This window comes from Netta rufina (genome assembly GCF_964035555.1).
Source record: "Netta rufina genome assembly, chromosome: 1".
NCBI classification, from domain to species: Eukaryota; Metazoa; Chordata; class Aves; order Anseriformes; family Anatidae; genus Netta; species Netta rufina.
The window spans coordinates 171,995,520-172,019,762 of NC_140123.1; the positions used below are offsets into that span (position 1 = coordinate 171,995,520).

General features: G+C 36.5%; 1 protein-coding gene across 2 annotated transcripts in view; it reads right to left on the minus strand.

The window, feature by feature from the left end:
• The window catches only part of MON2 (MON2 homolog, regulator of endosome-to-Golgi trafficking), a gene marked incomplete at its 3' end in the record, with an annotated part of 69,849 nt that overhangs the window by 19,627 nt on the left and 25,979 nt on the right, over positions 1 to 24,243 (minus strand). For both annotated transcript variants that reach the window (XM_084284396.1, XM_084284395.1), the window contains exons 11-26: positions 22,346 to 22,499; positions 20,921 to 21,153; positions 19,541 to 19,622; positions 18,671 to 18,852; positions 17,271 to 17,383; positions 16,958 to 17,062; positions 16,641 to 16,721; positions 16,481 to 16,554; positions 16,312 to 16,402; positions 14,864 to 14,965; positions 11,492 to 11,602; positions 10,514 to 10,689; positions 7,853 to 8,015; positions 7,081 to 7,374; positions 6,110 to 6,308; positions 4,609 to 5,237 (exon numbers count right to left, since the gene is read on the minus strand). In XM_084284396.1, coding sequence (XP_084140522.1) covers positions 4,609 to 5,237; positions 6,110 to 6,308; positions 7,081 to 7,374; positions 7,853 to 8,015; positions 10,514 to 10,689; positions 11,492 to 11,602; positions 14,864 to 14,965; positions 16,312 to 16,402; positions 16,481 to 16,554; positions 16,641 to 16,721; positions 16,958 to 17,062; positions 17,271 to 17,383; positions 18,671 to 18,852; positions 19,541 to 19,622; positions 20,921 to 21,153; positions 22,346 to 22,499 — 2,789 coding nt within the window. The remainder of the gene's footprint in view (positions 1 to 4,608; positions 5,238 to 6,109; positions 6,309 to 7,080; positions 7,375 to 7,852; positions 8,016 to 10,513; positions 10,690 to 11,491; positions 11,603 to 14,863; positions 14,966 to 16,311; positions 16,403 to 16,480; positions 16,555 to 16,640; positions 16,722 to 16,957; positions 17,063 to 17,270; positions 17,384 to 18,670; positions 18,853 to 19,540; positions 19,623 to 20,920; positions 21,154 to 22,345; positions 22,500 to 24,243) is intronic.

Genomic DNA, 24,243 nt, shown 5'->3' on the forward strand with positions numbered 1-24,243 from the left:
TCATGCTAAAACTGTAACAACACAAGCAATATGAAATAATCTCATTGCATAAATACAAAATGATTACTACGGTATCATGCAGGAACTGGACCACAAAAGATTTATGCTGTATAGAAGAAAATGTACAGTTCTAATAGTTCAAGTTCTTATAGTTCTTATTTAACTTAAAATAAGTTTTGTTATTTTATTATAGAAAACTATGTGGAAAGATAGTAGTATTTACTAATGTATACATGGCCAAGTATCTCATTTTGTCTAATAAATGACACGTTTTCTTTACAAACTCTGCTTTGACATGACATATTTATAGGTCATATGCAAGTCTTGACTACTGATTTCACTCAGCCACATCTTCAAGTTCTACTTCGAGCAGCATTTAAATCTCAGAAGTAATTCCTACAAAGTTTCCATAAGTAGTTAAACTTGTGTCTTACAGAAAGAAACAAATAAAACCAGAATGATATCATTTTGGCATAGCTGAAACATAATCTTGTGTTAAAATGGAAAACATTTTAGGAAGGGTGTACTTAGAGGATGTCAAAGAAATACCATGTTGCCGTAGCATAATGATTTCCTGTTGCAAAACAAATCCCAAGGAAAAGGTAGGGCATCTATTTTCAAAGCCAGATACAAAGATTCTGTGCAGCTATTCCAACTATTTCCCGTCACTTTAAAAGTCCTGCTTTTCCTCACCAGGTCCTTCCTCTCAAAGCATCAAGAAACAGACTATTTATTGCTCCACAGAAAGGTCGTGAGCTTGTACTGTCATTTTCCTCTGGGGAGGAGTCAACTCCTTTTTCCATTAACCAAAGTTCATTCATGACAAGTTGTGTCCAAACTCACTCCAGTGCCACCAGCTCTGAAGCTGTTTAAGCACATCTTCCATGCTGGGGCTGTGTCGAGCCATTGCGGTTGAGTGGCTGGCAAATATCCTAAGTCCTCAGCTGTGAGAGGGAGCAAGCCGACAGGGGTCACAGACACTGCCATCTCTAGATCATCCTCAAAGCAAGCTGCACCTTCACGCAATCTGCAACCTGCACCGGAGCACTCCGTGCATCATTAATGGCCTTTCCCTTTTCCGCAGCTTCCCGCAATTCAAAACATGTCTAATGCCCAAAAACTTAACCTACATTACGAAGATAGTGGAACGCTGCTCCTCCTAAGAAAGCTGTCCTTCTTGCAAGTCCAAGACTGTACTGACCTCATAAAAAAGGCACTTGAATGCTAGATGCTCCCCTGTGTGGCTGAATGCTGAAGGTTAATTGCTGCTCTGAAGTACTCGACACACTGCAAGACCATTTCAGCGGATATGCTGCTGCACCAAAGTCACTGCACTAAATCTTAACAGGTTAATGCAAGATAATATATGTAAGAAATTATTTTATATAACACCACGTGAATTAGAAAGGGAAAAAGAGCATCCAGAAATTCCTGTATGAGTTTCATACAGATCTAACTTATGTACACATATCTTCAACATCACCATTACCCCCAGAAGACTCACTTAACATCTGTAACGGCAAAACTTCAAAATAGGCTTGCTGTTCATTCATGCTTGTTAGATTTTTATTATTGTTATTATTACTCATTTTAGGATCAGAGCTTCTGCAGATGCTACTTTTTCTGTACTGGTGAACAAAAGCAATAACTACTACTTAAAGATTATGCACCAGTAGGTTCTTATTCTTAACATTTTATGAAACTCTCATAAAAATTTTGTTTTACAAATAGAAGCATTTTCTATCCACTCTACTGAGGTATTTTCAGCTCTTAACATCACCTGTACAATACTAAAAGTAACTGACCTGGTACTCCATCCTTACTTTGAAAAGTCACCTATCTAGAGCTGATTTTCAAAGGCGTTTATGTTTCTGACTGACACCACGTAACTTTTATCTAAGATTATGAAAAATGCAAAAGTGTGTGATCAAGGATGCTGAAAGTATTTTTAAGAGCTGCTTATAAAACAGAGTAGTATTTACTGCATTGAGTGCTTCTGTTTACATCCTTAAGTAAGGAGACACAAAAAGTAATGTTCAGGCAACAATAAAATGCACAGAAAACCTAACACATAACACTTGCCTGATCATTGCTTGCTGTTAAACAATGGATATGGTACTTTAGTTTTAGAAGTTTATGCTCTAAAGCATTCAAGTACAAACCTTCAAATTTTTGTATAGTTTGAGATTTATCTAACTGCTCCCAGTGCAACTACTGTCATAGACTACTGTTATTTTTACAGGTCTCAGTGGCTAAGCCTGTGCTAACTCTGTTGTACATGTAAATATATCCCTGAGCAATGTACCCACAGCTCAAGAGGTTTATGTTCATATTACCTACAGAAGTAGAATTCAAATGTATCTGATAACCAAATATGTATCTCTGTTCCTCTGTCTGAGGAGCCAGCTGGCTCACTGCAGCGTTGACCTGGAGTGAATGTAGGTGGGCAGTGAGCACAATCACAGAATTCAGGCTTGGGCACAAATTTTAGCTGAGCTAATACAATGAAGCAGGCATTTAGACTACAACAGTGGAAGACTAGTAAACAAATTCTAATGAGGAATAAAAAAGAAGATGAACAAAGGGTCTAAAATGGACTCAATGCGTGGAGATCTGAAACAAGAACTAAGCTTGCCTTCTATTCCTGTGTTGTTGCGTTATCATGTCCTTTGCTAGTGCAATCACACAATAAAATCTCTATCAGGACAGCCAGGGCTTCAGTCTTAACATATCATTTTCCAGCTATTCCAGCTGCAGCGTTGTTCCAGAACTACTTACAAAGTGAAAACCCAAATCTTTCAATGTTGACAAATAACACAACTTTAACCTGATCCCACACTCAAACATTGAAGAAGCAGGCAAATATTTACATGCTCTTCTTTAACTATCCCACTGGAACCTGCGAGTACCCCTGAGCATTAATTCATTTCAACACAGGAAAAAGACACTGTGGCATCCAGCAAAACCACTTCACAGCCTTTGCTTCACACATAGCACTGGCTGACTGCCTTGCCACGTGAATTCTACTGGGTTACGCAGCCCAGAGGGAAGCTCATGAGACTTCACAGAACTTGCTAACCTCCAAATATCTTTTAAGTTAGTTTTTAATGATCTTAGTGATGTTCTACTAGTAGTATTTGTATATACACCCCAACTATGGGATGTACTGTTTGATATTAGTGTACCAACGACTTCCCATTTGTGTTTTCAAAGGCTTGGACCTGTAATGTTAAAATGTTTCTGTTTCTCATAGGGCTTTGTTGCAGTTGTTTTTGCTGTTTTAGAAAACTTCAGCCAGAACAGTTTAGCACCTTGACAAGAACAAGACTAGAAAAAAACGTGCAGTTTTTCCTCATTAAAATTTGTGGAAACCTTTTCTGTGAAAAGTGCCAGAAGCCTGGCTGAGCTGCTGGAATGGAAAGGATACAAAAAGGGTAAGCCTGATTGGAATAGGGTGATGGTTTAGTGGATACAATTCATCTTAAAGCTTCATGTTACATATATTCCCACATACAATACTGAAATTTAATACCAACTTTGAATCTTATAGTTCTGTTCTCAAAATACATTCATATTTCTTAAACCAACAAACTAAAGGTATGACTGCAAGATAATGATTTTGCCTTTCTTGTGGGGTTGAAATAAGTACAACACAAGCCAACCCTCACTAAGCAAAAAGAAAACAAGACACTGAACCGCTACTCATTAAGTAGGCACTATACATGCTTTGAGCTGAATGAGACAGGATCCTGTCTGACAAGAGAATTTTTAAAAAGGTATGTCCATGTAGTTAAGCAAAACAGTCTTAACATGAAAGCCCAAAGTGAATGAAGTCAGGCGACATGGACAGTTTTAATTCTGGCATTTCTCAAGTTTTTTTCTTAAAGCAATGCTTAATCTAAACACATGATCTCATTCATTATCAACTTTGTTTCTTTTGAATAAATGTTTTCTGAATGATCATATTTGCAAGGTCTTTTACAACTCCAGCAAGAGAAAGAATACTTTTATGTTTTTTTACTACCTAGTAAAAGGGCACGCTAATTTGCTGTCTACAAATTAATTTGCATGAAGGGTGCTCTTTGACGATGAGTTCTACGTTAAGAATTTTTTATGCAGAGATGTGGCATTTTCTGTAAAGGGCTAATTAATAAGAGTTAAGAAGGTAGTCTGCTAGAAACCTTTTTAGGTTTTATGCTTTGCATGTTCTCAAAATTCTCATGATCATCACTCTTCTAGACTCTGTTTATGGTAGTGCCATGGCAACATAAGGAGTACCATTTGGGAGATTATTTCCCCAGTTCCATGTACAGACACTCATAACAGTACAATACTTAAACATTAGCTAGACCAGTAAATGGATATAAAGGTAGCACCACACTTAAGGTATTTCTGCAATCTAGCAAAAATGCATTCCATAAAGATTACACCACTCCTTTGAATGCGGAACACCTGGGTCACACCAGGAATGGAATTCTGATTGTTATAAAACAGTACACTGTGCAAATTTAAATAAAGAAACACTAAGTCACCGCACTATACTTCCAAGAAGAAGAACTGAGACAGTGTAGTTTACCTTTCACCACACATTTGAAGTCCCATTATTACCTTTTGTAAAACATCTAAAGCTGTAAGCACTGCTTCCTGTAAACTTGTCAGAACTGCTTCAGTATAGGATGGAAGGATGAAAGGGGAAGCGTCAGAACTGATCGGAACTGAAACAGCACCATGCAAAATGACACCCAGCTTTTGGAGATCATCCATGCTGAAACCAGTTTTGATGTGTTGGTAAAGGGCTGGGAATATTTGAATTAAAGCTGTAAGAAAAGGCTGGCTGGGAATGAAAGTCAATTTATCAAAATTAATCGGAGGCTTTGTACTTTCTGAACCAATCCTATACCAGCTGTTCCAAGCTGCCCACCAAAGATTCAAATCTTCAATCTCGTCTGTTACTACAGGTAGTTCAGATCCATTGTATCTTCCCATTCTTTCCCCTATGGAGTCAGTTCTCATGAACGATCTGCCAAGACTAGTGGCAGTTGTTGTCCCTACCACCACAGGTACAGAAACATTGATAGCAGGTGGTGTGTCAGGCTTCTCTGAGTCTCGGACAGGAGAAACGATTTGTAAGATTTCCTGGAAGCTTTTCAGAGCAGCCAAGGAAACTTCATTATTTTTGCTGAGCGCTGCTGATTGGATGTGATCAAGAAGAACATCCCAGGCTTGTGAAAAGTCTCCTATTAAAAACAGAAAAATAAAAAAAAAAATCAACTTGGTACTGGCTTGCTATTTCACTTGCCACCCCATTCCATCTCTGAAAGGCTGTTCATGTACTTGTTCCTCTAACACAGAGAAATTTCATGAGGTTACAGGACAGCTTCAATGCCTTTCAAAATATATCAATTTGGTTGTAACTAAAGAGAATGAATGCAATAGACAAATACACAAATATGAGTATTGCAATAATAAGAGTGTTTATGCCAAAATTATTCAATATATCATATCACAGACTGGAGAAAAGCATAAGTTTTCTTTATTCAGGATAGTGAAAAAAGATGTTCTTACGCACAGCAGATGCCTATTGATTTCAAAAAGTGTTCAGAATTCACAAGGAATAAAGGGTCAAATCTACGGTCATGTAATGCATTTTATAAGGAATTTCAAAATTCTATGATCATTATCCTGTAGAGAAAGATTTCATTTTTGCAGTTTGAGGTTTTTGTTAACCTTTCATTAACCTGTGTAACCTTAACAAGACAAAAAAAAAAAACAAAACTATATTCTGGCAACCAACCAAACACAAAAATTTTTTATTGCTATTACTATTGCTATCATGCTACTGTAAGTTAAAGTTATTTGGCATGCAGCATTGTGACTACTGAGATTTCATCTCAAGTACCATGACATGGAAGATGAAATCGGTATTTAGGATTTTTGGCTCTAAGGAGCACAAATTAAAATTCTATTTCTCATCACATTTGAGGTGAGACAACAGAAACACACCTCCAAGCTAAGATTAAGATTCTTGCCTGGTACTGTAATGGCAAAAATATCCAAAGCTGGAAGTTCATTACTGTATCTTTCAGTAATTTTAAACCATAAATTTTACCTAAAGGCTGCAGTAAATATCTCCGGGTGTTAAATATTCTTGCAACTCCAGCCAGTGTTAACACCCATGTCTCTGCCCATTGTTTCTCAGCTGTATCCCTTGAATGATGGATGAGGATGTTCCCTCCTCCTGATTCAATTTTCTCTTTGTCAGCTGTAGTAGAAGACTCTCGAACCCTATCCAAGAGGTGAAATAAAACCTGCAATAGTCAGAAAAAAATAAAAGAGGAGCAACTTTTAAAATAACATTGTTGTATTCTCAGTAAAACAACAAAAATAGTAAATTTATTGTTATCCTTTATGTCACTGTGTCATCTTGGGAATTCCCTTATTCTACACAGTCCCTGCAACAGCTAAGAGTACTTATCAGCTAACTGATGTTTACTTAAGAAGAACTAGAAACAGCATGATCAGAACCACTGAGAACAGTGTCAGTACTAGTAACAGAAGGCTACTGTTAGAGATCTGTACTAATGTATGGATCTCAGATACCTCAACAACAGATGCAGTAGGCAACAGACTCAACCACAGCCCAATTTTTCCACAAGGCACAACCAACATGATTGTGATCCAGAACAAGTTTCTAGACCTTCTCAAAGAAGAGAGACAAAACAGAGGGCAAAGCAAAGCTCAATCTAATATAAGATCAATCCAATCAGATGACTTTCAAATGTCAACGTGTTTTCACACAACAGGAGGAGTCTTTCATCTGCGCAAGAAAGGAATAGCCCTTTTATACAAGTCCTGTGTAAGAAAGAAATGATCAAGATAAGAAAATTACATTTTGAAAGAGGTTTTAAGGACAAGAGAAAAGTATAAAAAAATAAAATGAGAAGTCAGACTTCTGCAACCATATGTTATCTTTAAAAGAATGTTAATAAACTAGCTAACGGATATTGAAACAGTGTGCCAACAGTTACTAGAATGAGAATTAAGTTTTAAAAACCTTCAGAAGAAGCTCACACGACATACCTTCCATATCACTGTGTGCCATGTTGAATGTTGCAATAAAGTTCCGTGAGCACCAATAGTGGAAAACAATGTCTGCCCAGCACTCTTCCTAACTGCAGGTCGGGGATCCACACAGAGTTCTCCAAGTTTGGCATACAGACATAACCAAAGACAGTCAAATGGTGGTGCAGGATGAAAAGGTCTGTTCAGCACTACCCCCTTTTCTTCTGCCTGTTTCTGTAACACTGCTTCTTCTTTGTTTAGTTCCTTTTCAATTATTTCACCTCTTTGGAAAAAATAATCGGAAATATTCCACTAGAAAATAAATAAGACATGTTGTTGCACAATAAAAATATTACAACACACTTAATGATCATGAAATAAATTGTTTCGCATTTTCACATTTAAAAGTATTTTATAAGGTTCCCTACACTGATGGAATAAAATAGCACATAAACGCTCTAAGGTACAGAAAGTAATTTTCTTAGCCTTAGCTTTTAAGCCACAAATACATGAGATATTAGAAAAAGGAAAAGTTTGTATCAAAAATGTGATACTGGTGAACATATTTACAACACAATACTATTTGTTTTATACAACCTTGGAGTCAGGAAGATTAAAGATAAACTGTGCTCATTCAATTTACATATGATTCCAAATGACTAAATGGGATGCCAGTAACAATTTGAAAAATGGGCTTAGGCTTTCATTTGTAGAACAGACTACAGACTGATTTTCATTTGGAATAAAAAAAACTGGAAGCAGCATCATTGTAGGCTAATGTAAAACTCACCAACAAACCAATTGAAGTTAAGCTAATATTTAGCTCTTGGTTGTGAAGTCCAAAGCTTCCTGCAACTTCAACAACGATCTGTAGACAAGTGCATGGCATTGTTGGAAGAAAGTCTGTCACAACCAACTGAAGACACTGGAATGCAGTCCGTATTAAGGACTCTCTTAAAAAAAAAAAAACAAAACAAAAACAAAATACATACACACACTCTAATTTCAAGTTTCTTCAAGAGCACGGAAACTTTTTGAATACAGTACATCAGGAGATAGCAATATTAGAAAATAAATATATATATATATATAAATTTTGAAATGGATTTACAAGATTTAAAATGTTTCAACTAAACTTTTTTGAGATGTGACATTCTGTTTAAGCTTCAACTTAAAGTATGTACCTGAAGTATGCCAAACAGGTGGGAAAATGTATTTTTATTTATTAGGAAAGATGTATGCTAATATAAAGGTAGTCTTACATGCTTCAATATTATATCATGATAGTCAAAGTACTTTGAAAATATCTGCCATTAAATACGCACTTAATAAATACTCTGCCTTCAGAATTAAATTCTGAGCACAAACAGATAAAATTAAAATGTAGTCTGGAAAAGGGTTGTGAGAAGGAGTTCTCCATGAAGGAAGACTATCCACAACCAAAATCTTGTTTAGTGAGAAACAAAATGAAGGAATCATAAAAGAGCAGTGGAGTATAGGTAAATACAAAATAGGGAAGACAAACTGCTACTGCTGTATTTAGATTGAAGTACAGTTTTTATAATGCTTAATATTTAACGTACAAAAGAAAAATCCAAAGGTTTGTAACACATAAAATGAGTGTTCTTCAGAATATATATTCAGGGGGGGGAAAAAAAAACAAAATCAGAGTAGAGATGTCAAATACTTATTTCAGAATCCTATATAAAAGAAACTTTCATTTTTTTTTCTATTAATTCAAAATGAACATCATAGGTGGACCACTGTATTGTAACAGCCAGACTGAGATGGAAGCCAGAGAAATGCACACAGAAGTTCACACGGACAATAAAAGTATAACTAATAATTCTGCGTAATAATATGCATACTGCAAATAGGCACCCATCCCACCACATTAAGACCAAAGGATATATCCTTGCTAAACTTATGGAGGAAATTTTCACACACTACTTTCCTTTGCATTCATTACATGAGTCTATGAAGTGAAACACACCCAAAACTGCTGCAGTTCCCTCTCCACTACAAAACTCCACAGGTATGTGATCTTCAAGGACTCTACAGGAAAAGGAAAGGAGGCAGGAAATGAAAGTATAGTTACACAGCTCATTTTGAAGAACTGCAATAATGGGCAAGTAACCTCTTTTTCTATATTCAAATGTAAGGCCATTAGAACAAATTCAAAGAAGTTAATTTCCCAATTAATGTCCTCACATATGCATTTGGAGAAAGGTTTCGAAGTTCTTCATGCAAGCTGGAACAGCAACACAGCTGATCAAAATGTAAAATTGTCCTTAATGTTATGGATAGCCACCCAAAAGGTAAATACAAATGTAAGAAGTAGCTCTTGAAATATTCTGCAGTGCCTTATCTATCCTTAAAATAAACTGACAACCCACTGAAAAGGAAATTCTTCAAAGGAAGATTTCCTTTTGTTTTGCAGGCTAGCATTGTGCAATCAGAAGTGATTTCAGGATCAGTGGCTTTCAAAATGGCATCTTCTGTATTTATAGCAGCCTGCGAAGACATTTTGGAATGCAAATGGATTTCTACCCTGGTCTCCAGGAAGTTCTCTGAGCAGAGGGAAGACACTTGCGAATAAAGTCTAATAGTCAACAGCTTATACTTAGAGTATGGATAGTGCCCGCATCTTGAGATCACAGCTATAAGTAAAGCAAAATATTCATTTGTTTCCCAAGGAAAAGAAGGCTTGCTTAATGTTTTTTTCCTACAGTAGTTGATATGAGGTGGTCAAACAATGCTATGTGTTTGAAGAAAAGCATTCTATATTCTTTATAGGAAGGGAAGCATGGCTATCAAAAAGAGAACGCTCGCAACCAAGTATGCCAATATCCTTGGGGATTTTGGCAAGTATTACCATCAGAGCAAGCAATACTGCTACAAGAGCAAAATCCTCCAAGCATTTGAAGAAAGGACAGGACTTAAGAGGTGCTCGTATGGCCAGAAGACAGAAACTAAAATGGATAGAAAAGAGATATATGCCAAAGTGAATTCTTTCAATACCCAAGTTATTTGATGACCTATCATAGTACACAGAGTCATGACTAATACCAAAGAAGGAACAATACAGTCCAAGCGTGTGGAAATAGTTCTTGATGCTTACAGTTCCAGGGTCAGATGTTCATTCCACTGCTCATTTCAAAAGAGCTTCTTGCAACTTCACCTCTTACTTTCCCTTGTGGGCAAGAAGACCAGTCATGCTCCCTAGCTATAACAATTATTTTGGTCTTCTAAAAGAGTAAGTCAGTAAAATAAAAGCATGCACTACATCAAAAATTACCAAAACTGTCTGTTGAGTAAAATTATTCATAAGCTAAAAATGAAAACAAAAACTATGCTATTATCAAAGTAATTATTAAAGTATGAAAATAAAAAGGACTCTTTCTACTGTTGTCATTTTACATGATTTTAAAATTTTATTTTGACCACTTACCCCTGATCACTTCGGATTGCCCCCATGACTCCAAGGACCAATGGCCAACCAGGTCCTAAGCTGTCACCCTGACTCTGCAAAATCTGTAGCACACACTCCAACTGCTTGATCCTGATATCAGGATGACTAATATTTGACAGTTCCTTGAGTGGATTCAATAAAAGCAGCTGCAGTCTCTAAAAGTAAACAGTAAGTTTTTATCAACCTTAATAAGCTTTAACTGATTCTTAATTATTTTAATGTGTAATATGTGAAACCATGTAATACCAATCTAAGATTCTTAAGAAGATGTTTAATGCTGAAAGTCAAGTGTCAGACTGGCCCTTCTAAAAAAGCTCTTTATAAAGGATCTCAGCAGGAAATCTGCATTTTTTCTTTGTTTTCCTACCAGGTCTTCAGGTTCCTCAGGGAGCAGGTATAGCATGCTGTCAGAGTTGCATAAAAGTCATGCAACTTTATGCTCATTCAGAAGGACCAGACTCAGCTTCCTACTAAACAGACCTTGAACATACTATCCACTGAACCTCAGTAAAAATATTAGAATGCTTTATTAATAATGCGTTGAATAGTTGTGATTTAGATGTCTAGGCAATTTATTTTTTTACATGCCACTACATCACAAACATACTTCAAAACATTCTGGAATTGTTTTGCACTCATGAAGGTGATCCACTATTTGTTCTAACAAACAGATAGGATATGCAAGCATCACCACTCTTTGTTATGTATGAAATGAAATGTTATGTATGTTATGAAAAAGGAAGGAGAGGGTAGCTCATTAGAATGCACGAGGTGATTTTCGATAGTTATAACCGAATGTTACAGCTGTAGGCTTTATAAACTCAATGGTAAAATTGCTTTATGAATGCCTCCTATTCACTGAACTGGAGAAAACTTCCTCTAGGGAAGACTTTGATTTTATGTTCATTATAAGTTCCAGAAAAGGAGGAAAGCAGTTTTTCTGTAAACTTATTTTACCTGATTCTGTGATAATGGAGGATCATGGCTGAATGTCAGACCTGCTTTAATGAGAGAAGTTAAAGCCTCTGCTCCCCATTCTCTCATTCTGGAGTTGGGATGCTGACAGACCTGAAAACAAAACAGTGTTCTGTTTAAAGGCACTTTTATTTAACCAAAACTTGAATATATATAATATTTAAAATTGGTATGTAAATTGTAGTGGACCTTAACATACAATAGTTTAGTAAAATATTTTACAACTATACAATAATTCTCTAAATGTTAAATTTAGGTTTAATAGTAAAAAAGATAATAAATTTTTTTTTGAATGGACATACCTTCTGAATAAGGAAGCAAAAGGAAGCAGTGAAAGACACAGAAGGAAACAAATTGAAAACAGCAGCTCAAGTCAATACACTCTCCAAAATCAACATACTAACTGCTGTTTCAGATACTGATAGACTAAAAGGTACCAAACAACTCTTCTTAGATTTAACTCGCCCTTAAGCTACAATAGAATTCTAAAGTTTCATCTTTCACACACACAGCTTAACATACATAATCACATAAGGAATCATGATATTAATCAACACAATAAGCGTCTACTTTTCAATGGTCCCAAATACAAAAAGTGACTACTTACTGAATATAAAATAAGTGTTTATACATCAGTATTTCAAAAACTTGACAAAACAACAGTGAATGCTATTTCACACTTAAGTTCAAATATCTTCATTCCTTTCTCTTTTTCTCCTTGTAATCTAAACCTAATATTTTTTCCAACAGTTTTTTTAGAACAGAACAAAATAAAAACACTGTGCAAACCCATTGCATAGATACACAGTATGAACTGTAATCCTGTATCTGTTGCCCTCAAATAAATAAAGTATCTACAGTCTCATTGGCCTCTATATAATTTTTGATATCCACCCTTCCAGCTCTAGCTCTGATGGTGTGAGAACCCAGCACTTTTCAAAATCCAAGGCAGGATCATAAGGAAGGCAGGTGGTTTGGACTGGGTTGGTGGACTGTCTCCGTATTGGACACTAGCCAAACTGAAAAGGAGAGATATGCAGAAGAGATAGCTTCATGTTAAAAAAAAAATGAAGAAAAGAAATAGCTATTCTACTGATCTTTTTTTTGTTACTTTATGTAAGATGATAAAATTTGAAATACTTCATTGTGCTCCGAATCTTATCAGATGATCACTTTAAGAGACAGGGAAGAAATTCGTCCCTCGGGCTGTTTTTAACTGAATTTGCAGCTGGTGCTCTCTCCTTCCTCACTGTACCACAATGACAAAGGTTTAAAAGTAAATAAGGCAGTACTTTAAAATAAATTGATATAGACTATGCATTTCCTACAAAACACTGACAAATACCCAAAATGGATAGCAGACTGAACCAGATTGCTTACTAGATGAAAACATGGTGTCCCAAGATGTGGATGGTGAACCTTATTGTCTTGGAGATGAAGAAAGGACAAGAGAAAGAGATGCCTGTGCTTTAAGTCTTTAAACCTTTAAGTATCCTTTTTTTTTTTTCTTTTTGCCTAGATAAAAGATTATGTGGAGATGATCTCCATATAGAGGTGGCCAATCCTTCACACTGTTTGAAATAATAGAGTGGTTCGAAGGAAGCACCTGACACTCTGAAAAATGAAGAAGAAAATCTCTCTGCTTGCATTGGGCTTACATCACAAGGTTTTGTTTGGGGTGGGAGGCTGCAGGGATGCCCTCTGTGAGAAGAGACCAGGAGTTGCCCTGTGGTGGGCACTGCCAGTTCCTGCCAGCTTCAGCAGGGACCCACTCCTGACCAAAGCTAAGCCAGTTGGCAATGCTGCTGGCACACCTTTGGTACAGTGTACATGTATTTAAGAAAGCGCAAAACACATTGTGCAGCAGCTGTAAGAGAGAAGTGAGAAAATGTGACAGAAAAAAAACCTCTGCAGATAACAAGATCAGTGAAGGAAGGAGCAGAGGTGCTCCAGGCAGGCAGCAGCAGTTCCCCTGCAGCCTGTGCAGAGAGAGGCCCCTGGTGGAGCAGGCTGTCCCCCTGCAGCCCATGGGTCCCACACGGAGCAGATCTCCACGCTGCAGCCCGTGGAGAACCTCATGCCAGAGCAGGTGAACACAACCTAAGGAAGCTGCAGCCCATGGAGAGGAGCCCATGGTGGAGCAGGCTCCTGAGCAGAATGCAGCCTGTGGAGAGGAGCCCACACTTGAGGAGGTTTTCTGGAAGGAACTGCGGCCCATAGGGGGGCCCATGCTAGACCAGTCCTGAAGAATTGCAGCCCGTGGGACTCAGTGGAGCAGTTTGTGAAGGACTGTATCCCAAGGGAGGGACATCACACTGAAGCAAGGGAAGGGAGTGGGAAGGAAGGAGTGGTGAGAAAGTGCTATGGACTGCCCACAGCCCCCATTCCCTACACAGCTCGTGGCTGAGGAGGAGGTAGAAAAATTGGGAGAGCTTGGGAAAAGGGAGGGGCTGGCCAGAAGGTGCTTTTAGTTTTGGTTCTCATTATTCCACTCTGTTATTAATTGGCAATAAATTAATCTTCTTCAAGTCAAGTCTGTTTTACCCATGACAGTAAATGGTGAACGACCTCCCTGTCCTTATCCTGACCCATGAGCTTTTTTCATCATATTTTCTCCCCTTGTCTTACTTAGAAGGGGGAATGAGAGGGCAGTGTGTGGGCACTTTGTAGCCTGCCAAGGTTAACCCCCTACAGTCCTTTACTCTCTTTAAATCTAACCCTGTTCTTGTATCTCACTCTTCTAACTAGCCCTGTAGAGAATTAATAAACGTTACAATTACATTGTATATTGTCTGTCCTCTGTTTTTAGTTTCAAATTCAAATTCAGAATTTAAGATTTCTTCCTTGTTGAAACACATTTTTCATGTAAGAGTCAAAATACTTACTCTACAAATTGAAATGGGATTATGACACCTATGTTGCCAGTAGTCTCTTTAAGAAACCATTTTAAATGTTAATTTACATTTATTAAAAACAAAAAAACTTCATTAGTATACCTAATGGCTTCAATCCATCTGGTATGGACATAAAAACACATCTTAAAATCTCCCTAGATGAATCCCAAATAAAGCCTGTTTGTGTTACTGTAAGTAAAACACGTACATATAAAGATCAACAGCACCGTAAAGACAGTCAGTAAGAAGTATAAAATACAGGAATTTAAACATTTAAATTAACTTTTAAATTCAAGCTGTGATGCAATCAAAGTGCAAAAACAACGTGCATAAAACAGAACACCCAAATAAATACACTTCAGATTAAAAGAAATATTTACTCTTTAAAAATGCATTGCCAAAAGGTCTTCCTTATTACAAAAACTAAGTTCTAGTATAACTAATAAAAACAATTAGTTACCTCCAGGAGATGACCTGTCAGAGGTCTCCAAAGGATCTCGATCCTGTGCATGTTAACCAGTCCTGTTTCCAGTAATTTAGCAACAGCAAAAAGCGATGGTTCCTTAGTAAAAGGGAATTTGAACACATGACTTTGAGGTAACTTAGGTAACATCAGAGCCTTTCACTACATTCTGATTTGTAAATTAAGATTTAACTAGTCTCCACTGGAGTACTGCATTTCACAAGCTGTTGTGACAGCATTCACAGCCTAGGTAGTATGGCTGGGAAGCTTACACAGCCTCTGCAGTACTTCATGAGAAGCCACAAGGGGGTAGCAACAGCCTATCACAAACAATACTTTTTTCATATATTTTTAAAATAGTTTTCTGCAAGTTTGTACAATAAGCCAGAGCCATAGTACTCCTTTCAAAACTCCCATTTTTACATAGTCCCCTCTTCAATCAGTTTTATAACATATTTTACTAGCAAACCAGCCTTCTTTCCATCACAACCTTTAAAGTTAAAATTGTATATGAACAAATAATGTAAAACATTTAATTTAGGACTTCCCTTATGCTTTATCTTCCATCTGCTTCATGAATGCCCTGCAGGAGTATGGTACATTTCCCATTCATCAAATACACATGCAAATATTTATTATAAGCTCCAATAAATCAATAGACATATATTTAAAATTTACAGTTGCACTGGAATTATTCTTCTCATCATTCACATTTCTGCTGATATTTTATTCTCATTTTCAACTGATTTTAAACACACAAAAGATCTTATTTTAATTCATTATCTTTTCTTTGTCTTGTTACTGCAATTGTCAAATGTTATCAAGTATATTTTCTGTCATCATTATCTCTAGTGTAATAGATCGAGTGAAAACTTTCACAAATCCTCCTCTGAGATTAGATTATGACTAGAAGACACATTCAATTTTCTTCAATCATATGGTCTTTAAACTTTCTGAGCTAAGGATTATTTTCTGAGGCTGACAGGAATACTACAATTTTCCCAGAATGGGAAATGACGTTTTGAGAATTAACGTTTACTTAATATCTAAATTGTTATGCTTTACCTGAAGCATACCATTAAACAATTTTGAGAATTAGCATCTCACAGAACATACTGTGGCAGTCAGAATCCCTGTCCTCTGAAATTACAGGGACTTTTTAAATTTTATCCATCCATGACCTGATAAATGGAAATACATGACATTCCTTACTGAACAAAAACCACAGCAATAACATGATGAGAGTGTCTACAGGATTTAGTAATCATATGAGCCATTATAAACAATACATTCTTTGGTTCATATTTTTTTTTTTATTCTGGAGTAAAAAATCCAATGTATTACTGTTTTAATATTAGAAATAGTTAGCTTAAAAGACAAATGCACAAGTTGTCTGCTTTTTTCACAAAAGCACATAAGAGGAAAATAGAGAACTCTTTTTATACCTTATTGTTTCCATAGGCCATATCCATGGCTTCCAGAGACAAGGAGCAAAGGGCATTTATTAAGTGATGTAAAGACACATCATCAAGGTACCTGAAAAATAACAGCTATCAAAACACAACCAAGTTTGATACACATACATTATTTTAATTATAGGATAAGATTTCTTACTGTGAGCTTTCAAAAAGCCTCGAAAGTATGTTGGATATAACTGGTAGATCCGTCATAACTGCTGTGGTCAGAACCTTGAAAAGAGAGAGATAATTATCTTATAGGTTGCAACAGAAAATACCGCATAATCATTAACTATAAAATGTACAATCATGCTTACTGTGCTGGGTCCTTCCACAGCTCTTCCAGGTTTTAAGGCACCCCCAACACCAGGTTTCAGCCCCAGAATCCACACAAGATGCTGAAATACAAAAGGATGATTTTCAGCAGAAAAGCTGAGGTGAAACAAACATTCTACTCAAGTTAGCTTACAGCCTTCCAACTAAACAGAATTCAAGGAAAATGCTACCGTACTTACTCAAGACAATTCAAAGTACACCATGAATAGATTATTTTTTTTTTGGTTAGTCACATAAAATCTCAAAACTAAAGTACAAAGAAACGCAAATAAGAAACCATAAATATTTTGTATCATACCTGAAGAGTAGCCAGGACAAGTTGCCATGATGTACCAAGAACAGCTCCATGGCAGTGAGCTAAGTTGAGTAATGTCCTCATACACTGAATATTTTTTGAAGTCAGCTGGAAAGAAAAAAAAAATCAAAACACTTTTTTTATTATTATATAATAACAGTGTTTCTAGGTGAGCTGGTTTTGGCTGGGATAGAGTTAACTTTCTTCATAGTGGCTCACACACTGTTGCATTTTGATTTTGTGATAAAAACAGAGACACACTGAGATGCAGAAAGGAGCTGGTAAGAAGGACAGATCGTTTACAAGTTGTACTTACCATTACTGTTCCCTGTGGCTGAAGAGCTAAGGGTTGCCCTACTGCTACAACTTGCTGATGAGACTCACTTGAGGGACTGATCATTTGAACATTCTGTCCCTGAATGGAATATGCTAGAGAAAAATGAAAAAAAAAAACAAAAACAAATTTTAAAACCAGTACTAACTGCAGTAACAACCACCACCACTGCTGAGTGATGGCAAACATACTCCTAACAATGTTTTCACAGTATTAGTTTTAAGATAGCTTACAATTCATTGAAATACTTAACTGAAACCTTCAGTTGTATTTAGATTATTATGTCATTACCTTATGGGGTTAAAGGAACTAGTAGTAATTTCTCCCTCTCTTTTGCAATACGTTAATATATTTGGTGTCAAGACTAAAATATTAGTGCTAAAATGCTAAGGTACGAGCCTCAGATTGTCTTAACTCAGTCATCCGTGGTTATTAACTATAAATGGTATAACTGTGCACTACCATTCTGCTAGTGCCCTCAGATTTAAGGTTTCACAAGTGCTACCTAGTGGAGTATTCCCAATACAGGGCTATAGGCAACCCTTTTTATAATTCACTTGTTAAAAGAAGAGTAACCTAAGTTAAATAGTATTAAGTTCACTGCTTCAACTCCACAGAGATTAGTGTAGCTCAGTCACATGTACTGCTTCACAGACTTGTGATCTAATAATACATTTAGCTTGTGAGCTGGAGAAAAGGTTCCATTCTTTGTTCTGATACTATGGTATTTTTGTTTCACATTAAGAGGTCTAATATTAAGCCCATCTGCCTATTCACCACGTAGTTGCAATTCTGGCTACACAGAAACTAGTTTTCAAAATCAGAGACAGTGTATATCCTCACATGGCATGCCCTGTGATTTACAGCATTATCTCAGAATATAGGAAGCACCAATTGAATCTCTTGGAAGCTCAATAGAGCTCAGAACTTAAGACCTTCTATTTACTCAGTAAGTACTCCCAATCACTATACAATTGTAGAAAAGACCGTAGCACACCACAAATGTAGGATCTTCTAGTCAGATACTAATTATCTGAGTTTCTTGACAGGGACTTTTTTGGAATTTGAATGCCTTAATTACATATTATTCTCTTTAGAATATGAACTTCTGATATATGCTAAGCATCCAGGGAAGTTTTAGGTTGACTAGAATGATACATATCAGATGCTGCAAGACTAAATAGTTCTGGAAAGGAGGCTGTCTAGAACCTGACTATAGATTTTGAGTAAATTTAGTACAGCCAAGTGCTATATGCCAAACAACAATACTGTTGTGCATCTTTGTAATCATACCCTGATAAAAATATGGGTACAGATTTATGGACAATATACGGAACAAAATTAAACATATTTAAATAATAAAGAAAAATCCATATACTTACATTTGCTGGACAGAGCAGCAGTTGTGCTGTTTAATACAGTAAGGGCGTAGTGAGGAGGCAAGGAACCTTTGCAAATGGCAGTGATAAAGGCATCTCTCGATGTTACAAGACCCAGTCTTCCACAAAGTGCAGCCATGGTCAATTCTGCTTTTAGAATATTTTCAGTAGCAGCTTCGTCAGTGCTGAAAAACAGTACACATTGTTCAGTAAAAATTAACCCACGGCACAGAAGGCAGCTAACCAAAAGTGAAATCAGTGAGAACTCATACTTTGAAACTGGCAACACTATAAATACTGAAGAGCAAGTGTAATCAATCAACAGAATTCTCCAGATCCATTTCCTATAAAAATGGTCCTTAGTTATGAATGACTTCGCAAAGGAAACTATAAGGAGATACTAATATCAGAAATTAGTGTCTGATAGCAAAAGACTCTTTGAAAGCAACAATAAAGTTACCAAAGTTATTACTTAATAACCAGCTCTTCCAATTGAAAAATTGTACATTAAAACAAGTACTGAGATATTATTTATGCTTTTATAAACATTAGTCACAACATGAGTAGTATCATTTCAACATGTTTTAACATTCATAGGTATAAAGGAATAAAATTCATTTAAATAGTTTAAATGCAAGTCTGAAAATCTGATTAATTTTTCTATATTGAAATATTTTAAAGGTTTATTTTAGTATTTTGGGGACCTCCATGTAGTTTACTTGTAACAGATCAGTCTAACCATCACTAACCCATAGATGCCTCTCTACTTACGCACTACAAACAGCTCTCTCAAACAACTGTCAACCAATATAAAAACTCAGTTCAAAATACAACTTGGAATTGAAAAATCAAGACAGACGGAAGACCAAATACCTTGCATCAAGTAGGAGGGATAATGCAGCAAGAAGACCACACCAACAGGCATTGACCATTTCTTCCCAGACAGCTCTGTTAACTTGAATAAAATGCATATACTTGTTTATAGTAGAAATGCATAATTGAAAGTTATTAAAGACAAATATTATCATGAACATTCAGTGTTTGCTACCAGAACTTTTCAAGTTTGTGTACACACATATATATGTATGCACAAACACATATCCATGTGTATACACACACCATTACCACTTAAACAGTCACATTTAAAGTAATATTGCTAAAGCAAAAAATGTCACCAGTGCAATGCTTATTCTAAATTACATTTTAAAAATCCTATGAAGGTATATAGAACTATTTTTAATCTCTGTTTATAAAAACAAGCAGGCGTAAGTTCATAAATGTGGGACATTGGGTAAACAATAAATACACTACTGAAATTTTTCAGAGAAGGAAAAATCTCTCTCCACTCACATTTACATTTCCCCAGGTTCTTAGATATTTTTTTCACTTCTCTAGAATAAAACCAATATAACCTAACAGAGCTATAATCTGCCTATATGGATTCCCACATTCCTCCCTCCCACTGCGAGGCCGTGGCAAGCCCCCAGGCACAGCGTGTGCTGCCTGCAGCACCATGGAGAGCTCTGCACTGCTGAGGCCGCAGACCCTGCTCCAGACAAACCCATTTCCTCTCCCTTCTGCAGCTCTGATGCCTCGGTCCAAACTTCAGCTCTAGAATCTCATCTTCCTTGTACGCAAGCCAAAATCACTCAATACCCAAGTCTTTTTGTACATACATATACAGAGTCCTCATGTGCTATACAAATACGAGATGTAGTTGGTACTATTTCCACTTTTGAAGAAGGTAAGTTCTTCCTAAAGTTCTTCCTAAATAAATACTTGCATCTTATTTAAAGTCTTTCCATTAAAACATTTTTCTTTTCATCTTGCTAGTAGAAACAAAATTTTCTGTAATATGGCCATAACAGCCACATTTCTTCCATTCAGGCTGTCCCTTAAGAGCTAAGGACACAGGAAGGCAGAACAGTAGTTCTGGAGAACAGAATGACAGAATGACTATTATCTCCCTCACATCCCACTTACATGGTATTAACACTGTAGAACAGCATTAACACACCATGAGGAGTGCAGGGCTAAGGTGCAAGAGGACAGAAACAGTATATCAGGTCAAGCTTTGTAAGATAACTGCTGCTCTGTTACAAAACAAACGAACAAACCAAAAAACCCTTACTTCATTAAAAGTTTTGACATAAGATTTCAAAACAATAAATTCAAACAACAAAGCTTCAACTCTCTTACTCCTGCTATACATAAAATTATTGTACGTTATATAATATTTGCATTTTCAAATACCTAGCTCTTTCTCTGATTGGTCAGATACAGACTGCAAGTCTTGCCGCTCTGAAGCTTGTGCTGGTAATGAAGTTGTCTCTGTCGTGGTTTGATTGACTGTCTCTGCCTCTCCCAATTCTCCTTCAATCATGGTAGTGATACCACGGACAAGATCCAGTAAACAATGAAATGCCACCGACATGGCATAGCCTTCAGGAATTGTAGGTGGCTCTACTTTGTCCAGCATTTCCAAACTAAAAAATTGAAAGCATGACAAGCAATCATGTAATAGTGCAACTGTGAGTAAGAACATCGACAAAAACAAACGTTCTCAAGAAAGTCAACTACTTGACTATAAAGTCACTAATGAAAAGAGTAAATGAGACATTAAATAAAATAGTAAATGAAAGGGTACAAACACTGAGTACAGTATTTAGACCTGCCAATAAATATTTTAAGACATTAACACACATAAGCAAGTATCACTAAATGAATTATTCTAGTTTCACTATTGTTTCATTTATAAGGCTGTTCCAAAGAACAGAAGCACATAGGAACAACAGAGATGATAGGTCAGAAAGTCATGACAGTGTAAATATTGTTAGAACAAATTGATAACAAGTCAGATGTTTCATGGTCATTAGTTTCGAGTCCATACAATGAGTCCATACAAATGGAAAAGCCTGCCAGAGGAAGATAATATATGACCAAATATCCATCACCTATATGCACAGGTAGACAATGTAAGCTACTTGTACAAAGAGGAAACATTTACATGATTCACTGCTGTATTCATACAGCATTCAACATCATTATTCTGGAATTGCAGCCTCATTGCTACTTTTCTTCATATTTTACCTTAAAAGCCCATAAAGAACTGCTGGGTTACAAATCCAATAAAATTGTAGCTGCCACAGCAGCAGTGTCTGCACAAGGCAAGGTGTTCTGTTACAGAAACCACCTGCTACCCCAACAACTACTATTTCATGATTTGCTTTACAAAATGTTGTTAGATGGACTAGGCGTTCCTAGTCTACATACTAGCTACAACATACCAGACACTTTTATACTGTAGTGCCACTATTCCTTTCTGCCCAAAAAGCTTTCTTCAGGCTTAACGTCCTTAATGTTTGTCATTGCAGAGCCCACCAGAAGACATTCTAAAATTGTTATACACTATAGCAAGGCCTAAAAGAGAAGAGTTATACAACAACAGTATGGTAGAAAAAAAAAATAATCCAACAGATGCTAGAGCCATAGGGGATATTTGGATCAGAATCCAGAGCATTTGGACAAAACCGTTAAAAATCAGACCACCTCACCACACAAGAAAAGCCATAAAATGCCAGCTAAACGAACACCTCAATAATCACTAACATAAAACAAATCCTTAGACAAATTATAAACGAAAATATTTGTTACAAACAAAAAGATAATGGTACTTACTAGGTAGCTTTAGCACTGCCTTGTACTGTTACATTCAGGATAGGTATCCAAGTTCCTCTGTACTCGAAGGCAGGTAATACAGTTGCACCGCCCCCCATTCCAAGCACTCCAGGGTTTGTCTGTGCTGATCCAGTGCTCCCAGATGCATTGCTTCCTGTTGAGGAAACCAAAGTATTAAAATTAATCATTCTCACAGTGTAATTTCAGTGATCAGCAAACATCCTTTTTTTAAGTTGAGACGTAGATTAATCTGAGATGCCCTGCTCAATACATCACCATCACCAATACAAAAAACTATTTCTGAGCTCCCCCTGCTGTCTACAACATAGTATTATGTGCAAGTAATCAGTTTAAATGGTGTAGTGGATACTAACTGCCCTACTTTCAGTCAGAATAAAACGTTCTGTGAAAGGCATAGCAACAGCAGCATGCATAAATCACTGAATAAAGTGAACTTAAATAGACTGAATGAAATAATACATATATTATTGAAGTTTCAAACATATTTAAATAAAATTTAAGGACTATTTGAATAGTTGCATTTAGAAGTAGCAGAAAAGTAAGGCTAATCATTCCAAGAATGAAGCTTACTGCAAACTAAAGATTTCAGAAATGAAAAGCCACACGAAGAAACTCAAAGAGAACTCTAGTGTGTGAATTTGCTCCATCCCAAGGTACAAATTAACATCACCAGGGAAGAGCCAGCAATGTGCCAAACAACAGCTAGGGTGGAATAAATTTTGGTGCCAATGCAAGAAGCCAAAAATACAAATCAAACAAACAAACACAGATGAAAAGACAAGGAAGTCTGTATATATACATTTCCTGTACATATAAAGAAGTCTGTATGACTTTTTTCGTACAGAAGAGGTATACATACTAGGAGTAGGTACCGCATGTGCAGATTCCCAAAAAAGGTGACTCACAGCACCTAACTTCAGAACAACTGCCATTTTGGTGTGCTCTCTTTTAATTATGTAAAGAGGCTAAACTACTAATCCAGACAATATGAATACATGCAAAAACATATCGGAATACACTTCAATACAGTAAAGCTCAACAGGTTAAAAGCCAATACCATACTGCTAAACTGGTCAACCAAGCACTGCCACTGACATGAACACAACTGCACTGGTGCTGTTTTCTGTGATCTCACCAAGCAGTCACACTTATAAACTATTTTTTTTTAAATCATCTTAACTCCTTACAGTGGTAAAAAGGCTTATACTAATGAAATAGTGACACAAAACTTGACGCAGTTTTCACCTTCTCCCATGAAATGGCTACCCATTGCAAAACTGAGGCTCTAAAGTCAACCACAATTGAATAAAACAGCCTGCTGCTACAGGACTACCACTGCAGCCAGAAGATTCAGTTCAAAAATTAAGCATTGGTATGTTCTTTGTTAGAGGTGGCCACAGAAGGAAAAGAGGCACAGGGAAATGCATAAGAAAGAGAGATGAAAAATGCTCAGATGAGAGGAATTGAAAAGGTAAAGGAGAAACAAACTGGAACTATAAGCCAGAAAAATAGTGACAGCACTAAGAGTGTGTCCCTTCTGCAGTGCTGTTTCATGCAAAGAAAAAATGTAAGTTTGGAGGAGAATGAGTATTTGGTGAATGGCTTCTTGTGTGTGTGCTGTGTGTCATATGATGAAAATACGCAGTTTTATGCTTTTCTAATTTACTTAAGTGCATTAAACTAACCTAGAAGTAATAGAATTCTTCTATCAGCTTCTATACAGATAACTATCAAACAACAACATAGATTTCTTCACGTAAGCAATGTTAACACCCACTTGTAATTCAAACTTCATGAGGGAACGCTGGGAGGTATGAGTCTAAACACAGACTTTTTAATGTTTGCTAATTTAGTAGTAGACATGAGAGATAATAAAC